At 42.5% G+C, this 17,559-nt stretch overlaps 1 protein-coding gene across 1 annotated transcript; it reads left to right on the forward strand.

Moving 5' to 3' along the window:
- Positions 1 to 9,853: 9,853 nt before the first annotated feature.
- LOC143768592 (galanin peptides-like) lies at positions 9,854 to 15,834 on the forward strand. The gene is made up of 6 exons (XM_077257229.1): positions 9,854 to 10,001; positions 12,128 to 12,208; positions 13,870 to 13,924; positions 15,106 to 15,195; positions 15,466 to 15,540; positions 15,656 to 15,834. Exons 2-6 carry the CDS (start codon positions 12,128 to 12,130, stop codon positions 15,712 to 15,714), a joined length of 360 nt encoding a protein of 119 aa, XP_077113344.1. The 5' UTR covers positions 9,854 to 10,001; the 3' UTR covers positions 15,715 to 15,834.
- The last annotated feature ends 1,725 nt before the right edge of the window (positions 15,835 to 17,559 follow it).

Genomic DNA, 17,559 nt, shown 5'->3' on the forward strand with positions numbered 1-17,559 from the left:
CCTGACGTCATGTTGGTAGCAGGTCACAACAGCCAGAGAAGCTCTACTCTACTACGCCTGTCATGAAAGGGGTGAATAATCCTGACGTCATGTTTGTAGCAGGTCACAACAGCCAGAGAAGCTCTGCTCTACTACGCCTTTCATGAAAGGGGTGAATTATCCTGATGTCATGCTTGTTGCAGGTCACAACAGCCAAAGAAACTCTACTCTACTACGCCTGTCATGAAAAGGATGAATAATCCTGACGTCATGTTTTAGCAGGTTACAACAGCCTGAGAAGCTCTACTCTACTACGCCTGTCATGAAAGGGGTGAATAATCCTGACGTCGTGTTTGTAGCAGGTTACAACAGCCTGAGAAGCACTACTCTACTACGCCTGTCATGAAAGGGGTGAATAATCCTGACGTCATGTTTGTAGCAGGTCACAACAGCCAGAGAAGCTCTACTCTACTACTCTTGTCATAAAAGGGGTGAATAATCCTGACGTCATGTTTGTAGCAGGTCACAACAGCCAGAGAAGCTCTACTCTACTATGCCTGTCATGAAAGTGGTGAATAATCCTGACGTCATGTTTTTAGCAGGTTACAACAGCCTGAGAAGCTCTACTCTACTACGTCTGTCATGAAAAGGGTGAATAATCCTGACGTCATGTTTGTAGCAGGTTACAACAGCCTGAGAAGCACTACTCTACTACGCCTGTCATGAAAGGGGTGAATAATCCTGACGTCATGTTTGTAGCAGGTCACAACAGCCAGAGAAGCTCTACTCTACTATGCCTGTCATGAAAGGGGTGAATAATCCTGACGTCATGTTTTAGCAGGTTACAACAGCCTGAGAAGCTCTGCTCTACTACACCTGTCATGAAAGGGGTGAATTATCCTGATGTCATGCTTGTTGCAGGTCACAACAGCCAGAGAAGCTCTACTCTACTACGCCTGTCATGAAAGGAGTGAATAATCCTGACGTCATGTTTTAGCAGGTTACAACAGCCTGAGAAGCACTACTCTACTACGCCTATCATGAAAGGGGTGAATAATCCTGACGTCATGTTTGTAGCAGGTCACAACAGCCAGAGAAGCTCTACTCTACTACGCCTGTCATGAAAGGGGTGAATAATCCTGACATCATGTTTGTAGCAGGTTACAACAGCCTGAGAAGCACTACTCTACTACGCCTGTCATGAAAGGGGTGAATTATCCTGACGCCATGTTTGTAGCTGGTCACAACAGCCAGAGAAGCTCTACTCTCTTACGCCTGTCATGAAAGGGGTGAATAATCCTGACTGTTATGACCCCAATGGCAGAGGGTCTCAGAAATAAATACCAAGTCTGCAAACACAAAAAACCAGCTCATAGGGCAGTGGTAACTGGGCTGACCGTATATCTAATCCTAGCACCACAAATAGTAGCAGCCGGGGAACGTGCCTACGTTGGTTCTAGACGTCTCGCGCCAGCCGGAGAACTAACTAACCCTAGAAGGGAAAAGATAGACCTTTCTTGCCTCCAGAGAAAAGACCGCAAAAGTTGGATACAAGCCCCCAACAAATAATAACGGTGAGGTAAGAAGAAAAGACAAACGTAAGAATGAACTAGGTATTTAGCAAAGAGAGGCCCACTGACTAATAGCAGAATATAGTAAGATGACTTATACGGTCAGCAAAAACCCTATCAAAATTTCCACGCTGGATATTCAAGAACCCCCGAACCGTCTAACGGCCCGGGGGGAAAATACCAGCCCCCTAGAGCTTCCAGCAAAATCAGGAATCACATTTAGTACAAGCTGGACAAAAAATAAGAGCAATGCAAATAACCAAAAAACAAGGAAGCAAGACTTAGCTTAATTTTGCAAGAACCAGGACCAGCAGACAGGAGCAAACAGAAAGGACTGATTACAACGATGCCAGGCACCAGACTGAGAATTCAGGAAGTTCATATAGCAACACCCCTGGACTAACGACCCAGGTGGGTGCCAAACTGAGGAAAGACAATTCTAGAGTCATATCACTAGTGACCACAAGAGGGAGCCAAAAAAGTCTAATTCACAACAGTACCCCCCCTTTAAGGAGGGGTCACCGAACCCTCACCAAGACCACCAGGGCGATCAGGATGAGCAGCGTGAAAGGCACGAACTAAATCGGCCGCATGCACATCAGAGGCAACCACCCAGGAATTATCCTCCTGACCATAGCCCTTCCACTTGACCAGATACTGAAGCCTCCGCCTGGAGAGACGAGAATCCAAGATCTTCTCCACCACGTACTCCAACTCGCCCTCAACCAACACCGGAGCAGGAGGCTCAACAGAAGGAACCACAGGTACAACGTACCGCCGCAACAAAGACCTATGGAACACGTTGTGAATGGCAAACGACACCGGAAGATCCAAGTGAAAGGACACAGGATTAAGGATTTCCAATATCTTGTAAGGACCGATGAAGCGAGGCTTAAATTTAGGAGAGGAGACCTTCATAGGAACAAATCGAGAAGACAGCCATACCAAATCCCCAACACGAAGTCGGGGACCCACACCGCGGCGGCGGTTGGCAAAACGCTGAGCCTTCTCCTGTGACAACTTTAAGTTGTCCACCACATGATTCCAAATCTGCTGCAACCTATCCACCACAGAATCTACCCCAGGACAGTCAGAAGGCTCCACATGTCCCGAGGAAAAACGAGGATGGAAACCAGAGTTGCAGAAAAATGGCGAAACCAAAGTAGCGGAACTAGCCCGATTATTAAGGGCAAACTCAGCCAACGACAAGAAGGTCACCCAATCATCCTGATCTGCAGAAACAAAACACCTCAAATAAGCCTCCAGAGTCTGATTAGTTCGTTCCGTTTGTCCATTAGTCTGAGGATGAAAGGCAGACGAAAATGACAAATCAATGCCCATCTTAGCACAAAAGGATCGCCAGAACCTGGAAACAAACTGGGATCCTCTGTCAGACACGATATTCTCAGGAATGCCGTGTAAACGAACCACATTCTGAAAGATTAAAGGAACCAGATCGGAAGAGGAAGGCAGCTTAGGCAAAGATACCAAATGGACCATCTTGGAAAAGCGATCACATACCACCCAGATGACAGACATGCCCTGAGACACCGGAAGATCTGAAATGAAATCCATGGAAATGTGTGTCCAAGGCCTCTTCGGGAGAGGCAAGGGCAAGAGCAACCCGCTGGCACGAGAACAGCAAGGCTTAGCTCGAGCACAAGTCCCACAGGACTGCACAAATGACCGCACATCCCGTGACAAGGAAGGCCACCAAAAGGACCTAGCCACCAAATCTCTGGTGCCAAAAATTCCCGGATGCCCTGCCAACACCGAGGAATGAACCTCGGAAATGACTGCTGGTCCACTTATCAGGAACAAACAGTCTGTCAGGTGGACAAGAGTCAGGTCTACCAGCCTGAAATCTCTGCAACACACATCGCAAATCCGGAGAAATGGCTGACAAGATTACTCCCTCTTTAAGAATACCAACTGGTTCTGCGACTCCAGGAGAGTCAGGCACAAAGCTCCTTGAAAGAGCATCAGCCTTCACATTCTTTGAACCTGGTAAATACGAGACCACAAAGTCAAAACGGGAGAAAAACAATGACCAACGGGCCTGTCTAGGATTCAGGCGTTTAGCAGACTCGAGATACATCAGATTTTTGTGATCAGTCAAGACCACCACACAATGCTTAGCACCCTCGAGCCAATGACGCCACTCCTCAAATGCCCACTTCATGGCCAGCAACTCCCGATTGCCAACATCATAATTCCGCTCAGCAGGCGAAAACTTCCTAGAGAAAAAAGCACATGGTCTCATTACAGAGCAACCAGGGCCTCTCTGCGACAAAACGGCCCCTGCCCCAATCTCAGAAGCATCCACTTCAACCTGAAAGGGAAGTGAGACATCAGGCTGTCACAAAACAGGCGCTGAAGTAAACCGGCGCTTCAACTCTTGGAAAGCTTCCACGGCTGCAGGAGCCCAGTTAGCAACATCAGAACCTTTCTTGGTCATATCCGTCAAAGGTTTAACAACACTAGAAAAATTAGCGATAAAACGACGGTAGAAGTTAGCAAAACCCAAGAACTTCTGAAGACTCTTAACTGACGTGGGTTGAGTCCAATCATGAATAGCTCGGACCTTGACTGGGTCCATCTCCACCGCAGAAGGGGAAAAAATAAAACCCAAAAAGGGAACCTTCTGTACTCCAAAGAGACACTTTGAGCCCTTAACAAACAAAGCATTCTCACGCAAGACCTGAAACACCATCCTGACCTGCTCTACATGCGAGTCCCAATCATCAGAAAAAAACAGAATATCATCCAGATAAACAATCATAAATTTATCCAGATACTTCCGGAAAATATCATGCATAAAGGACTGAAACACTGAAGGAGCATTAGAGAGCCCAAAAGGCATCACCAAGTACTCAAAATGACCTTCGGGCGTATTAAATGCAGTTTTCCATTCATCTCCCTGCTTAATGCGCACAAGGTTGTACGCACCACGAAGATCTATCTTGGTGAACCACTTGGCACCTTTAATCCGGGCAAACAAGTCCGACAACAGAGGCAAAGGATACTGAAATTTAACAGTGATTTTATTCAGAAGCCGATAGTCAATACAAGGTCTCAAAGATCCGTCCTTCTTGGCCACAAAAAAGAATCCCGCACCAAGAGGGGAAGAGGATGGACGGATATGCCCCTTCTCCAGAGATTCCTTGATATACGAACGCATTGCGGTATGCTCAGGTACAGACAGATTAAATAGTCTTCCCTTAGGAAATTTACTACCTGGAATCAAATCTATAGCGCAGTCACAGTCCCTATGAGGAGGCAGAGCACTGGACCTGGACTCGCTGAATACATCCTGAAAATCAGACAAATACTCAGGAACTTCCGAAGGAGTAGAGGAAGCAATAGACACCGGCGGGGAATCACCATGAATTCCCTGACAGCCCCAACTTGACACAGACATTGCCTTCCAATCCAAGACTGGATTATGGGTCTGTAACCATGGTAGACCCAAAACGACCAAATCATGCATTTTATGCAGAACAAGAAAACGAATCACCTCCCGATGTTCAGGAGTCATACACATGGTTACCTGTGTCCAAAACTGCGGTTTATTTTCCGCCAATGGCGTAGCATCAATACCTCTAAGAGGGATAGGATTTACCAATGGCTCAAGAACAAAACCACAGCGCCTGGCAAATGACAGATCCATAAGACTCAGGGCAGCACCTGAATCCACAAACGCCATAACAGGGTAGGAAGACAATGAGCAAATTAAAGTCACAGACAAAATAAATTTAGGTTGCAAATTACCAATGGCGACAGGGCTAACAACCCTTGTTAGACGTTTAGAGCATGCTGATATAACATGTGTAGAATCACCACACAGTAAAAACACAACCCATTCTGACGTCTATGATCTTTCCGTTCATTTCTAGTCTGAATTCTATCACATTGCATTAAATCAGGTGTCTGTTCAGACAACACCACCAGAGGATTAGCGGCTTTGCGCTCCCGCAAACGCCGATCAATTTGAATAGCCAGCGCCATGGAATCATTCAGACTTGTAGGAATGGAGAAACCCACCATCACATTCTTAATGGCTTCAGAAAGACCATTTCTGAAATTTGCGGCCAGAGCACACTCATTCCACTGAGTAAGCACGGACCATTTCCGAAATTTTTGGCAATACACTTCAGCTTCATCCTGGCCCTGAGAAATAGCCAACAAGGCTTTTTCTGCCTGGATTTCAAGATTGGGTTCCTCGTAAAGCAATCCGAGCGCCAGAAAAAACGCATCAATATTCGCCAATGCCGGATCTCCTGGCGCTAGCGAGAAAGCCCAATCCTGAGGGTCGCCCCGCAAGAAAGAGATAACAATTTTAACTTGCTGAGCTGAGTCTCCAGACGAACGGGGTCTCAGAGATAGAAACAATTTACAATTATTCCTGAAATTCCTAAACTTAAATCGGTCTCCAGAGAACAGTTCAGGAATAGGTATTTTAGGTTCAGACATTGGACTACTGGTAACAAAATCTTGTATGCTCTGCACACGAGCAGCAAGCTGATCCACACTTGTAATCAAAGTCTGGACATTCATGTCTGCAGCAAGCATAAGCCACTCAGAGGTAAAGGGGAGGAAGAAAGAGAGGAAAAAAAACAAAAAAAAACTCAGAATTTCCTTTCTTATTATCCCACTTCTGCAATGCATTAAACATTCAATGTTGGCCTGGCATACTGTTATGACCCCAATGGCAGAGGGTCTCAGAAATAAATACCAAGTCTGCAAACACAAAAAAACCAGCTCATAGGGCAGTGGTAACTGGGCTGACCGTATATCTAATCCTAGCACCACAAATAGCAGCAGCCGGGGAACGTGCCTACGTTGGTTCTAGACGTCTCGCGCCAGCCGGAGAACTAACTAACCCTAGAAGGGAAAAGATAGACCTTTCTTGCCTCCAGAGAAAAGACCCCAAAAGTTGGATACAAGCCCCCAACAAATAATAACGGTGAGGTAAGAAGAAAAGACAAACGTAAGAATGAACTAGGTATTTAGCAAAGAGAGGCCCACTGACTAATAGCAGAATATAGTAAGATGACTTATACGGTCAGCAAAAACCCTATCAAAATTTCCACGCTGGATATTCAAGAACCCCCGAACCGTCTAACGGCCCGGGGGGAGAATACCAGCCCCCTAGAGCTTCCAGCAAAATCAGGAATCACATTTAGTACAAGCTGGACAAAAAATAAGAGCAATGCAAATAACCAAAAAACAAGGAAGCAAGACTTAGCTTAATTTTGCAAGAACCAGGACCAGCAGACAGGAGCAAACAGAAAGGACTGATTACAACGATGCCAGGCACCAGACTGAGAATTCAGGAAGTTCATATAGCAACATCCCTGGACTAACGACCCAGGTGGGTGCCAAACTGAGGAAAGACAATCCCAGAGTCATATCACTAGTGACCACAAGAGGGAGCCAAAAAAGTCTAATTCACAACACCTGACGTCATGTTTGTAGCAGGTCACAACAGCCAGAGAAGCTCTACTCTACTACTCTTGTCATAAAAGGGGTGAATAATCCTGACGTCATGTTTGTAGCAGGTCACAACAGCCAGAGAAGCTCTACTCTACTATGCCTGTCATGAAAGTGGTGAATAATCCTGACGTCATGTTTTTAGCAGGTTACAACAGCCTGAGAAGCTCTACTCTACTACGCATGTCATGAAAGGGGTGAATAATCCTGACGTCATGTTTGTAGCAGGTCACAACAGCCAGAGAAGCTCTACTCTACTACGCATGTCATGAAAGGGGTGAATAATCCTGACGTCATGTTTGTAGCAGGTCACAACAGCCAGAGAAGCTCTGCTCTACTACGCCTGTCATGAAAGGGGTGAATTTTCCTGATGTCATGCTTGTTGCAGGTCACAACAGCCAAAGGAGCTCTACTCTACTACACCTGTCATGAAAAGGGTGAATAATCCTGACGTCATGTTTGTAGCAGGTTACAACAGCCTGAGAAGCACTACTCTACTACGCCTGTCATGAAAGGGGTGAATAATCCTGATTTCATGCTTGTTGCAGGTCACAACAGCCTGAGAAGCTCTACTCTACTACGTCTGTCATGAAAGGGGTGAATAATCCTGACGTCATGTTTGTAGCAGGTTACAACAGCCTGAGAAGCTCTACTCTACTAGGCCTGTCATGAAAGGTGTGATTAATCCTGACGTCATGTTGGTAGCAGGTCACAACAGCCAGAGAAGCTCTACTCTACTACGCATGTCATGAAAGGGGTGAATAATCCTGACGTCATGTTTGTAGCAGGTCACAACAGCCAGAGAAGCTCTGCTCTACTACGCCTGTCATGAAAGGGGTGAATTTTCCTGATGTCATGCTTGTTGCAGGTCACAACAGCCAAAGGAGCTCTACTCTACTACGCCTGTCATGAAAAGGGTGAATAATCCTGACGTCATGTTTGTAGCAGGTTACAACAGCCTGAGAAGCACTACTCTACTACGCCTGTCATGAAAGGGGTGAATAATCCTGACGTCATGTTTGTAGCAGGTCACAACAGCCAGAGAAGCTCTGCTCTACTACACCTGTCATGAAAGGGGTGAATTATCCTGATTTCATGCTTGTTGCAGGTCACAACAGCCAGAGAAGCTCTACTCTACTACCCCTGTCATGAAAGGGGTGAATAATCCTGACGTCATGTTTTAGCAGGTTACAACAGCCTGAGAAGCACTACTCTACTACGCCTGTCATGAAAGGGGTGAATAATCCTGACGTCATGTTTGTAGCAGGTCACAACAGCCAGAGAAGCTCTACTCTACTACGCCTGTCATGAAAGGGGTGAATAATCCTGACGTCATGTTTGTAGCAGGTTACAACAGCCTGAGAAGCACTACTCTACTACGCCTGTCATGAAAGGGGTGAGTAATCCTGACGTCATGTTTGTAGCAGGTCACAACAGCCAGAGAAGCTCTACTCTACTACGCCTGTCATGAAAGGGGTGAATTATCCTGACATCATGCTTGTTGCAGGTCACAACAGCCAGAGAAGCTCTACTCTCTTACGCCTGTCATGAAAGGGGTGAATAATCCTGACGTCATGTTGGTAGCAGGTCACAACAGCTAGAGAAGCTCTACTCTACTACACCTGTCATGAAAGGGGTGAATTATCCTGACGTCATGTTTGTAGCAGGTCACAACAGCCAGAGAAGCTCTACTCTCTTACGCCTGTCATGAAAGGGGTGAATTATCCTGACATCATGCTTGTTGCAGGTCACAACAGCCAGAGAAGCTCTACTCTCTTACGCCTGTCATGAAAGGAGTGAATAATCCTGACGTCATGTTTGTAGCAGGTCACAACAGCCAGAGAAGCTCTACTCTACTACGCCTGTCATGAAAGGGGTGAATTATCCTGACGTCATGCTTGTTGCAGGTCACAACAGCCAGAGAAGCTCTACTCTGCTACGCCTGTCATGAAAGGGGTGAATAATCCTGATGTCATGTTTTAGCAGGTTACAACAGCCTGAGAAGCTCTACTCTACTATGTCTGTCATGAAAGGGGTGAATAATCCTTACATCATGTATGTAGCAGGTCACAACAGCCAGAGAAGCTCTACTCTACTAATCTTGTCATAAAAGGGGGTGAATAATCCTGAGACTTCAAGAGTCAATAAAAGTGTCATTTTGCGCTGGATTGGGTGAAGACACTTGTTATATTAGTTATGTTATTTCATTGTACTATTGCAAACTGCAAAAAGTTTCTAAATGTTGAAAATCGATCTCATTCGTAACGGGGATTGAATAATTTTGATTGCAGCTTTATCTGTCCTTGCTGGCGGCAGGTCATTGGAGAAAAGTAAAGAATAGCATCGCAATAGTAAAATCATTTTATGCTCATTGGTAAAAAGTAGAAAATGGAATCAGAATATTATTTTTCCTTGTAATAAAAAAATAAGTACTAACGTTATTCTGTCTATAGGAACTATTAATATATTAACTCGTAAAAAAAAAATCCTGCTGAATTATAAGGGTAAATTCATGGAAAAAAGGGTCCTTGGTGCAGGCGGGAGAAAAAGACGAACTACGAAGTATGAACCCTCGACTGAACTGTCTCCACATAGGCGGAAGTCAATTATAGGCAATTATGGCTATCAAACTAATTTTCCTGTTGAAAAGGCAAATAATAGCATTCACCTAATCAGAAACCTTTTTGCGTCTTTGCTTTTTTTTTTCTTTTTTTTTCTCTTTTTTTTATCCCCTCCTTTACTCCCTCCTGGATAATGATCAAAAATTATCCTCCCTGCATAAATACCCACAAAGTAGCTCGGATTTTACTACAGTCAGCGGGTGGCTGAGTAACATCGGGCTTGCAAAATTTCAGCCAATAAGATATATATATATAAAATATCCCACCCACCCAAGAAAAAAAAAGAAAATCTCATTTTCTATCTGCTACAAAAACAGCAACAATTTTCCGAGAAAAGGTAAGAACTTCGGCATTTAATGTCATATCATTGGCGGTATGATTGTCGCATTTACATTTCATCTGTTCTTCTATTATACCTGTCTTCGATGAAGGGTGAAATAGAGTAATCTCCAGCCTATGACTCTCCAGCTATTGGGGTACTATAACTCCCAGCATTCTCCAAAACCTCCGAGTATGATACACACATCAGTTGCTGCAGAACATCTTTTTTTAAACATTAGGGAGAAGATACTTATGCATTCATGAAGCATCCTAATATTCTAGGTACACGCAGAACTGTACCATACACTGCAGCTGCTGCAGAACCTCATTTTGAAGTGCACTGTTGAATGATATAAAACTCCCTCCATAAGTATTGTGATCAGCTGCCATGAAATGATGCATTTTGATGTCCTGTAGTATTAGGAGTTGTGTCTTAGAACTGTATAACGCATGCTATAACTGCTGCAGAACCTCTTTTTTAACTTTTATTTGAGAGCTCCTGTCTTGGGAACAGAATATGAGCTCTTGATTTCGAATTGTTAAAGGGGTTGTCCATCCTTTAACACAAATTTTTTAAGATTGGGGTTAAAAAAATAATAGTTTGGGTACCCACTGGATATTTCGCATTGAGGTTCACATAACGATTTTTCTAACCATCATCCTGACTTATTCCATACCTAAAACCATTTTTTTTGGCTACCACTTACAACTAGTAAACACGTACAGTGTTTTCAATAAAAGTCCTGTGATTGTTTGGGGTAATTTTTCTTATGGAATATCTCCAAATTGTGATGAATATTTGATAGTTTTAAGCTATTAAATTCCACCTGATGACCCATCATTTTAAGGGAAATCATCGTTTTCGTACAACCTTGGTTTTATGGTGGCCATATATATTAGAGAGAAGTAGGTTGGAGGCTGAACCAACATTCACCTTGTGAACCATGATTTAGTCCATATTGGCTATTACAGTGGTTCAAACCGGACATACACGTTCTCTTACTTCAAGGAAAGTTTTGGGAACATCCTCCCGGCAAGATCTTTTCGGGAACGTTCAGAAAATGTTCTTTATGGAAAGATCTTTTGTGGACTAATGACTGTTGATCGATATTTTTAATTAAAGCCATCGTCTTTCCAGGCCATGAGGGTTAGTCATTAGCCAGATGTTTATTGTTACATTTCACCCAATAAATGATTATTTCGGCTGAAATAATCTTTTTCGTTCAACTTTAGGTGGTCTAAACTTAATCAAAACTGACAATTTCAACCAAAATGATCATTCATTTGGTGAAATTTAACAAAGGTTGATATTTTTAGCTGGTTGGTGACACACTACCATTTCTCGAAAGAAGTTAGTTTTTTTTTAAATTTTAGACATTTAGTCACTAGACAGTCAAAGATTGGTCACTAGAGTATTGGTTGAAGTCATTGAGCATTGATCACCAGTTTGAACAACTGTTAAGGCCAATGTGGCCAAAAATTGCTATGAGTACATCCATGAAACCAACATTCTGCTGGTGATCGTTCATTCATCAGTTGTTCAATGATCAACTTCTTTTTAGGTGGAATGGCTACTTTAAGGTTCAACTGAACAATCTCTAGTTTTTTTTCGAGCGATCACTCAACATTTGCGGTGTCATCCAGAAATTTTTAACTTGATTGAACAATTGTGGACTAAAATTTATAGGACTGCATTACCAAAACAAGGATTCTGTAGGCGATCAATTGTTCATTCAATGGGTGTTTAATGAGCAACCTACTTCTACGTAAGTGGTCACCTAAAGGTCCTACCGAATAGTCTCTAGTTTTAGTAGATGTTCACATCCATAATTATTGGGGCTGCCAATGCTCTCGGTTTAACCCGTATTTTATCCAACCTATCTAAAGGATTTATAATTTGAGCCTTGACTTAGAGTCATGATATACTGTAGTCACATGCCGCAGATTGGATGCCAAAATTTTGGCGAATCACAATTACAACCACTCAACTAAACGGGGCAAAGATTTCGGTATTCATGCTTAGACATCAAATGTTGGTCATCATTATCAGAATATTTGGACACAGTCACTTTATATTCACTTATATTTGTGTTAATAAGTCATCAAACATTTTCTATATGTTATTATTTTTGTACTTTTCAGATGCGCACGTCTCAGGCTCTCCTGTGTGTTTCTTTCATTCTTTGTGGCTTGGCAGCTCAATGCTTTGGCTACAGTATAATGGTAAGAAAGTAGAAATTACCATTTCTATTAGACCCTTCAAAGACATCTATAGAAAGACTCAGACTCAGTTTGCCTCACTGATAGTGATTTATGCCAAAAAACCCTTCAACCTAGGAACATGCATTACTAGTCCTACCACAATGGTGGAATTAACTGTCTGGCTCTCCTGTCTGTATGGGCTGCTTCTATGGTACGTGCCCTTGTGGCCCAATAAGAGGCACCATGGCCCATATTTACTAAGACTGATGATTCAAGTTGTGATAAAAAAAAGCTCAATTTTCTAGCTATCAACTTAATAAATCTGACCACGACAACTTTTCCATCTTGTTTTCAGCTTTTATGCAATTTTTGAAAACATTTTGGCCTACACAATAATTTGCATCAGTTTTTGTCAATGCTAAAGACCGATGCAAATAAGTTGCTAAATGTGGGTCTATAACACCAGAATGATCAAGATTAATTATTGGAGGGGGCCTCATTGTTTACAAAAATGAGGGTCCTTATTCTCCATTCCACCCCCCCCACTGCAGTTGGAATCGAGTACAGCAACATGGTCGATCAAATGCATCTCAATCACTGACAGAGATAGCTAAAAAAAAGGGTCCCATGTCATCCGCATGAGAAATCAGTGGTAGTGTGCGTCTGTGACCACCTTTACAATTCTTGATTATGTAAGTGGTGATCAAAATGGCACCATAGTGCTTTCATAGAGTCAGAGAAGTGAGTGCTGTAACTCCATTCACAGGAGCTACGAAACCTCCATTTTCCTAACCCCCCACTAGTCTTTCATTTATCACCCTTTCTGTGAGTAGCAATTTTTTTGTCACCTCTTTAAGCCATAAATATGATCTTGTCTAGTGGTGGACAACTTCTTTAAGTACGTCAATGCATTTTCAACTGGTGGTAAAATTAAGATACCACAAACCCAGTGATTACTCATCAATACTTTACGCTGGATTTTTAGGGCCACCACTAGTGTTGATACATTCTCATTCAATGGTAGGATAGATATGGGGTGAAAATACACTCTGGCACTACTAATTTTGGGGTCAAACAGACGGATTGGATAGACTAAAATTTGGTCTACAGAAACTTCGTAGATGAGGGTCCCGTGGTCTCTGTAGAGTTGAGATTGTTAGAGAATTCCCTGAGAAATCTCTAGATAAAGTATCTCATGTCAACGGCCATTTTTCATAAGGTCAAGAAGACATATTGCTTCTCTTGACAATTCTGGAGCTTCTTTTCCTACAAGTCTGCTTTGGTCAGGCTGGAAATGTATGGATAAGTTGTCAACTGGATTTTACCAATCCTCTTATCAATTAAGCGTTTTGCTAAACAGTCTGACACTGTCCAATCAGTGCTGATATTTTAAGTCTGTGAAGAGACACACCCAAAGAAAATGGTAATACCCAGTTGTCAATTTATTTAAACATTTCAATTGGGAATAATAGAGAAAAGCCACATTGAACAGTTTTAAGAAAAGATGGTCCAACATTCTTATTTCATGAAAATTTACTAAACCGGACAAGTCAGAAAAACTGAGATGCCCCTTTAAATATTTTAATTTATTTTTAATTGCCGTATATCTTGTTTTTCCTATGTTAATATCTTTTATTTCTTCCTTTTTGTCTTTTACTTATTTAATCAATGTGTTTTATTAGCCAAAAGATAAGAGAGGATGGACTCTGAACAGCGCTGGTTACCTGCTTGGGCCACGTAAGTATTGTTCTAGCATGTGTTATTATCTTTTTAGCTTTACTCTAAAATAACACGGAAATTATGCCCTGAAAAACAGGAGTAGAAAGCAAACTAAATACTGAAAAAGCCAATAAACTAAAGCGGTTGCCCACTAGTAGGCCTGCCCAGCTTAATCAGGGTATACTCACCATCATTCCATCGATGTCGACGCTGCTGTTCCTGGCAGGTGACATGATGTTGTTGTGTCATATACCGCTGAAGCAAATCGGCTGCGGTGGTCACGTGACACAATAGTGGTGACAATTCATAATTTGATTAAGCAGTGATTGTCAAGTAGTGGACTAACCCTTTCTAAAGCCATCAACACCATGAATGGCAAGAAGAACAAATAAATCAATTTAGGAACAAATCAAGTCAGACATATCACTCGAAGCAAAGATGGCCAAGCTATGACTTGCCTACTTTGGACACATCATATGAAGAAGACAATCACTGAAGAACAAACATCATGGTTGGAAGGTGAAGAGGAAGACCAGAAAGCTGATGGCTGGATGCAATCAAAGTAGTGGTGGAGAAGACCCTGGTGGACCTATCTAGGCTTTCACAAGAACTATCTTCCTACAGATCATTCATCCATCAAGTAACCATGGCTTGAGATCGAGCCAAAGGCTGTTATATAGTAATAATTAACAAAATTGTAGATTGTTCTGGACACTCAAAATTAGTGATGTCACCATTCCAGCCATGATTAATTCAGTTAAAGGGTTATTTCCATGATAGGCAGTGATGGCATAGAGTATCAACAGATTATGCCATCACTTACTGACTGGTGTGAGTTCCCCACCGCTCCTCCTCTGATGCTTCTTCATGGTATTTCCCTGCTCAGGAATACCCTAACCCTTTATGGGCTATTAACTTCTAAGAAAATAACTATGCAAACTAGAGTATCTCATTTATGGAAACTCGATGAAAAACCTCAGGGAAATCAAAGGTTAGATGTGTTGGCCTTTAAAGAGAACTTTTCACTTGGTCAATTGTGGTCAGTTCTTGCTCTTGTTTTATTCGCTGTGATGAATTAGAACAATGGGTTTCCTTCAACTCTTGACAATCAGATCAGATCACTGTCAGGTGACAAAGCAAAATATTATGTACCTATTATAACAAGAGCGGTAATTAGTGATTGTCTTTTGCTTCGTCAGATGCTCATCGAACACTGAACGACAAAGGTGGAATGGCCGGAAAAAGGGATGTATTGGATGATCTCTTCAAGTCTGGAAGAGATACATTCGGTAAGAGCCGTGTGGGGTGGATGAGCACCGATAGTGATATAAAAGCGTGTGTTATAGTGATTAATGGAGGAGCAACCATCAGACTCTGAATTCATGGCAAGAAACACTGACTTTTTCTAGATAATTCTGTATTAGGGATTGGCCACCTATATGTCCTGTGGGGAGCCCAATTTCAGCCAAAAACCTCAACAGCTCAATAATAGGCAATTTAATATACGGTATAGGAGCAGTCTTTGTGTGATATGGTGTATGTGGTATATTTCTATGCAGGCATACAGCAGCATCCACTGGATGATAACACTGTTCAGACTGTCCTTGACTTTCTTGCATTTCTACGTCTCAAAGGTAATAAGAAAAATGTCATCATAGAATTACAGTCAGTGAATGCATCAGTCTTAGATACAGTGGTTGTTTTTCATCATTCCTGTTCTATTATTCAATAATATGTTTTCTTCTGTAGAAATCGGAGCCTTGGACCATTTGCCTTTGCTCGTCTCAGAAGAGACCACACAGACCTAATGACATCCCGCATCCCCAGGCTACTAACCTTCTTACAGATATCATTGTTGCAATATTTCAATTTCAGTCCAAATTTAGGATCAGAAAAAAAAATGAAAATAAAGAGAAATTTAAAATGGTTTTATATTTTTTAATTAGAACATTACCTCCAACACTTATATGACTACCAGGGGTAGACGTCAGTCTAATAAAGGCATTGTGGTAAGATACAGAAAACATAGCGAATGAAATAGTAAGACCAATCCAGGTTTTAGCTAAAAATGACAATTTTCAGTAAGCAATGATGCATCTACATATGCAATCAATGAGGATCTCCAGAAATTGCTTTTTTCCCATTCTGTGCTTCAGTTTTGTATGTTATGATGTTACATTATATGAGAAGTGTTATCATGATCACTAAACCCCAAAAATAAGGAATTACATCCTCATCTAAATGGGTGGTCTGGACAGCTGGGTGGTCTAGACAGTTGAGTGGTCTGCAAAGTTGGGGTGTCTAGACAGTTGGGTGGTCTGAACAGTTGGGTGGTTTAGACAGTTGAGCGGTCTGGACAGTTGAGTGGTCTGCACAGTTGGGTTGTCTAGACAGTTGAGTGGTCTGCACATTTGGGTGGTCTGCACAGTTGGGTGGTTTAAACAGTTGAGTGGTCTGCACATTTGGGTGGTCTGGACAGTTGCGTGAGTGGAGGAAATATATTTATTTCTTACTGGTAACTGTGCTTTTGGTATGGTGGCCAGGCAGCATTTTAATGATACTTACTTGAAGATTAATCATATATCTTCAGGATAGCATTTTTGTACATGATAGGTGTAATGTATTGTACACAGTCTATTTAGAGTCTTGTGCTTGGGTGCGAGGAAGACACAGTAGACAGAGGTTTAGTTATAACTTGCTTGTATTACTGCATACAAGTATGCCACAGGGAAAAAGGCTTTACACAATTGCAGGTACATAGGCAGGAGACACGGCAGGTCAGAGTAAACATTAAGTTCAACATTAAGCACAAACTGGTTCCGAGTCTCTCTCTGTTACTTCCCTTGCAAATGTAGATTAGCATGCAGCAGAATTCCAGTGTCCACAAGTGTCCCAGAGATCCTCAGTAGGAGATGGAAGGAATAGTAAGTCCAAGACTTCCAGGAGCAGGTCACAGGCTGACTGCAGACATGATTCAGAAGCACTGTTTGAACAGCTGAGGCTGCTTAAAAAGGCAAGAGGCAGAGAACAGGGCAGAAACATAGAAGCTAGAAACTCCATACTGACTCAGCGCAAAGTAGCTGCAGCAGGACAAAGCAAAATGGCCGACGGAAAAACCAGGTTACAATAACAGAAAATCACAGCAGATATAGCAGAGACTGAGAACCTTACATTACTCCCCCCTTAGGGACAGCCTCTGGATGACCTCAGATCAGGCTGTCTGGGTACCTCTGATGGAACAGGCGGAGTAAGCGGGGAGCATTAATGTTATTAACCGGTTCCCATGAGTTGTCCTCAACTGGGTAGCCCTGCCATTTAATCAGGTATTGTAGCTGATTTCTATATAACCTGGAATCCAGAATCTTCTCCATCACAAATTCCTCCTGACCATCAATCAGCACTGGATCAGGTTGAGGAGAAGAACGTCCAGGAAACGTATTGGGTACTGCTGCCTTTAGTAGAGAAACGTGAAAGACAGGATGAATTCTCATAGTTCTGGGCAGTTGAAGACGACAAGCAGTGGCACTTACAATCTTACTGATCTTGTAGGGTCCAATGTACTTATGTCCCAATTTGGATGATGGGATTCTCAATTTAAGATTTTTAGTTGATAGCCAGACAGAGTCTCCTACCTTGAAAGTTGGTGCAGGTTT

The sequence above is a fragment of the Ranitomeya variabilis genome, chromosome 4 (genome assembly GCF_051348905.1).
Source record: "Ranitomeya variabilis isolate aRanVar5 chromosome 4, aRanVar5.hap1, whole genome shotgun sequence".
NCBI lineage: Eukaryota > Metazoa > Chordata > Amphibia > Anura > Dendrobatidae > Ranitomeya > Ranitomeya variabilis.

What these genes read in the sequence shown, in the direction of transcription:
- LOC143768592 (XM_077257229.1), top strand. Translation starts at nt 12,128, where the DNA reads ATGCGCACGTCTCAGGCTCTCCTGTGTGTTTCTTTCATTCTTTGTGGC. An exon ending in GCTTTGGCTACAGTATAATG is followed by an intron (nt 12,209 to 13,869) that starts GTAAGAAAGTAG and finishes GTGTTTTATTAG; the next exon opens with CCAAAAGATAAGAGAGGATG. An exon ending in TGCATTTCTACGTCTCAAAG is followed by an intron (nt 15,541 to 15,655) that starts GTAATAAGAAAA and finishes TTTCTTCTGTAG; the next exon opens with AAATCGGAGCCTTGGACCAT.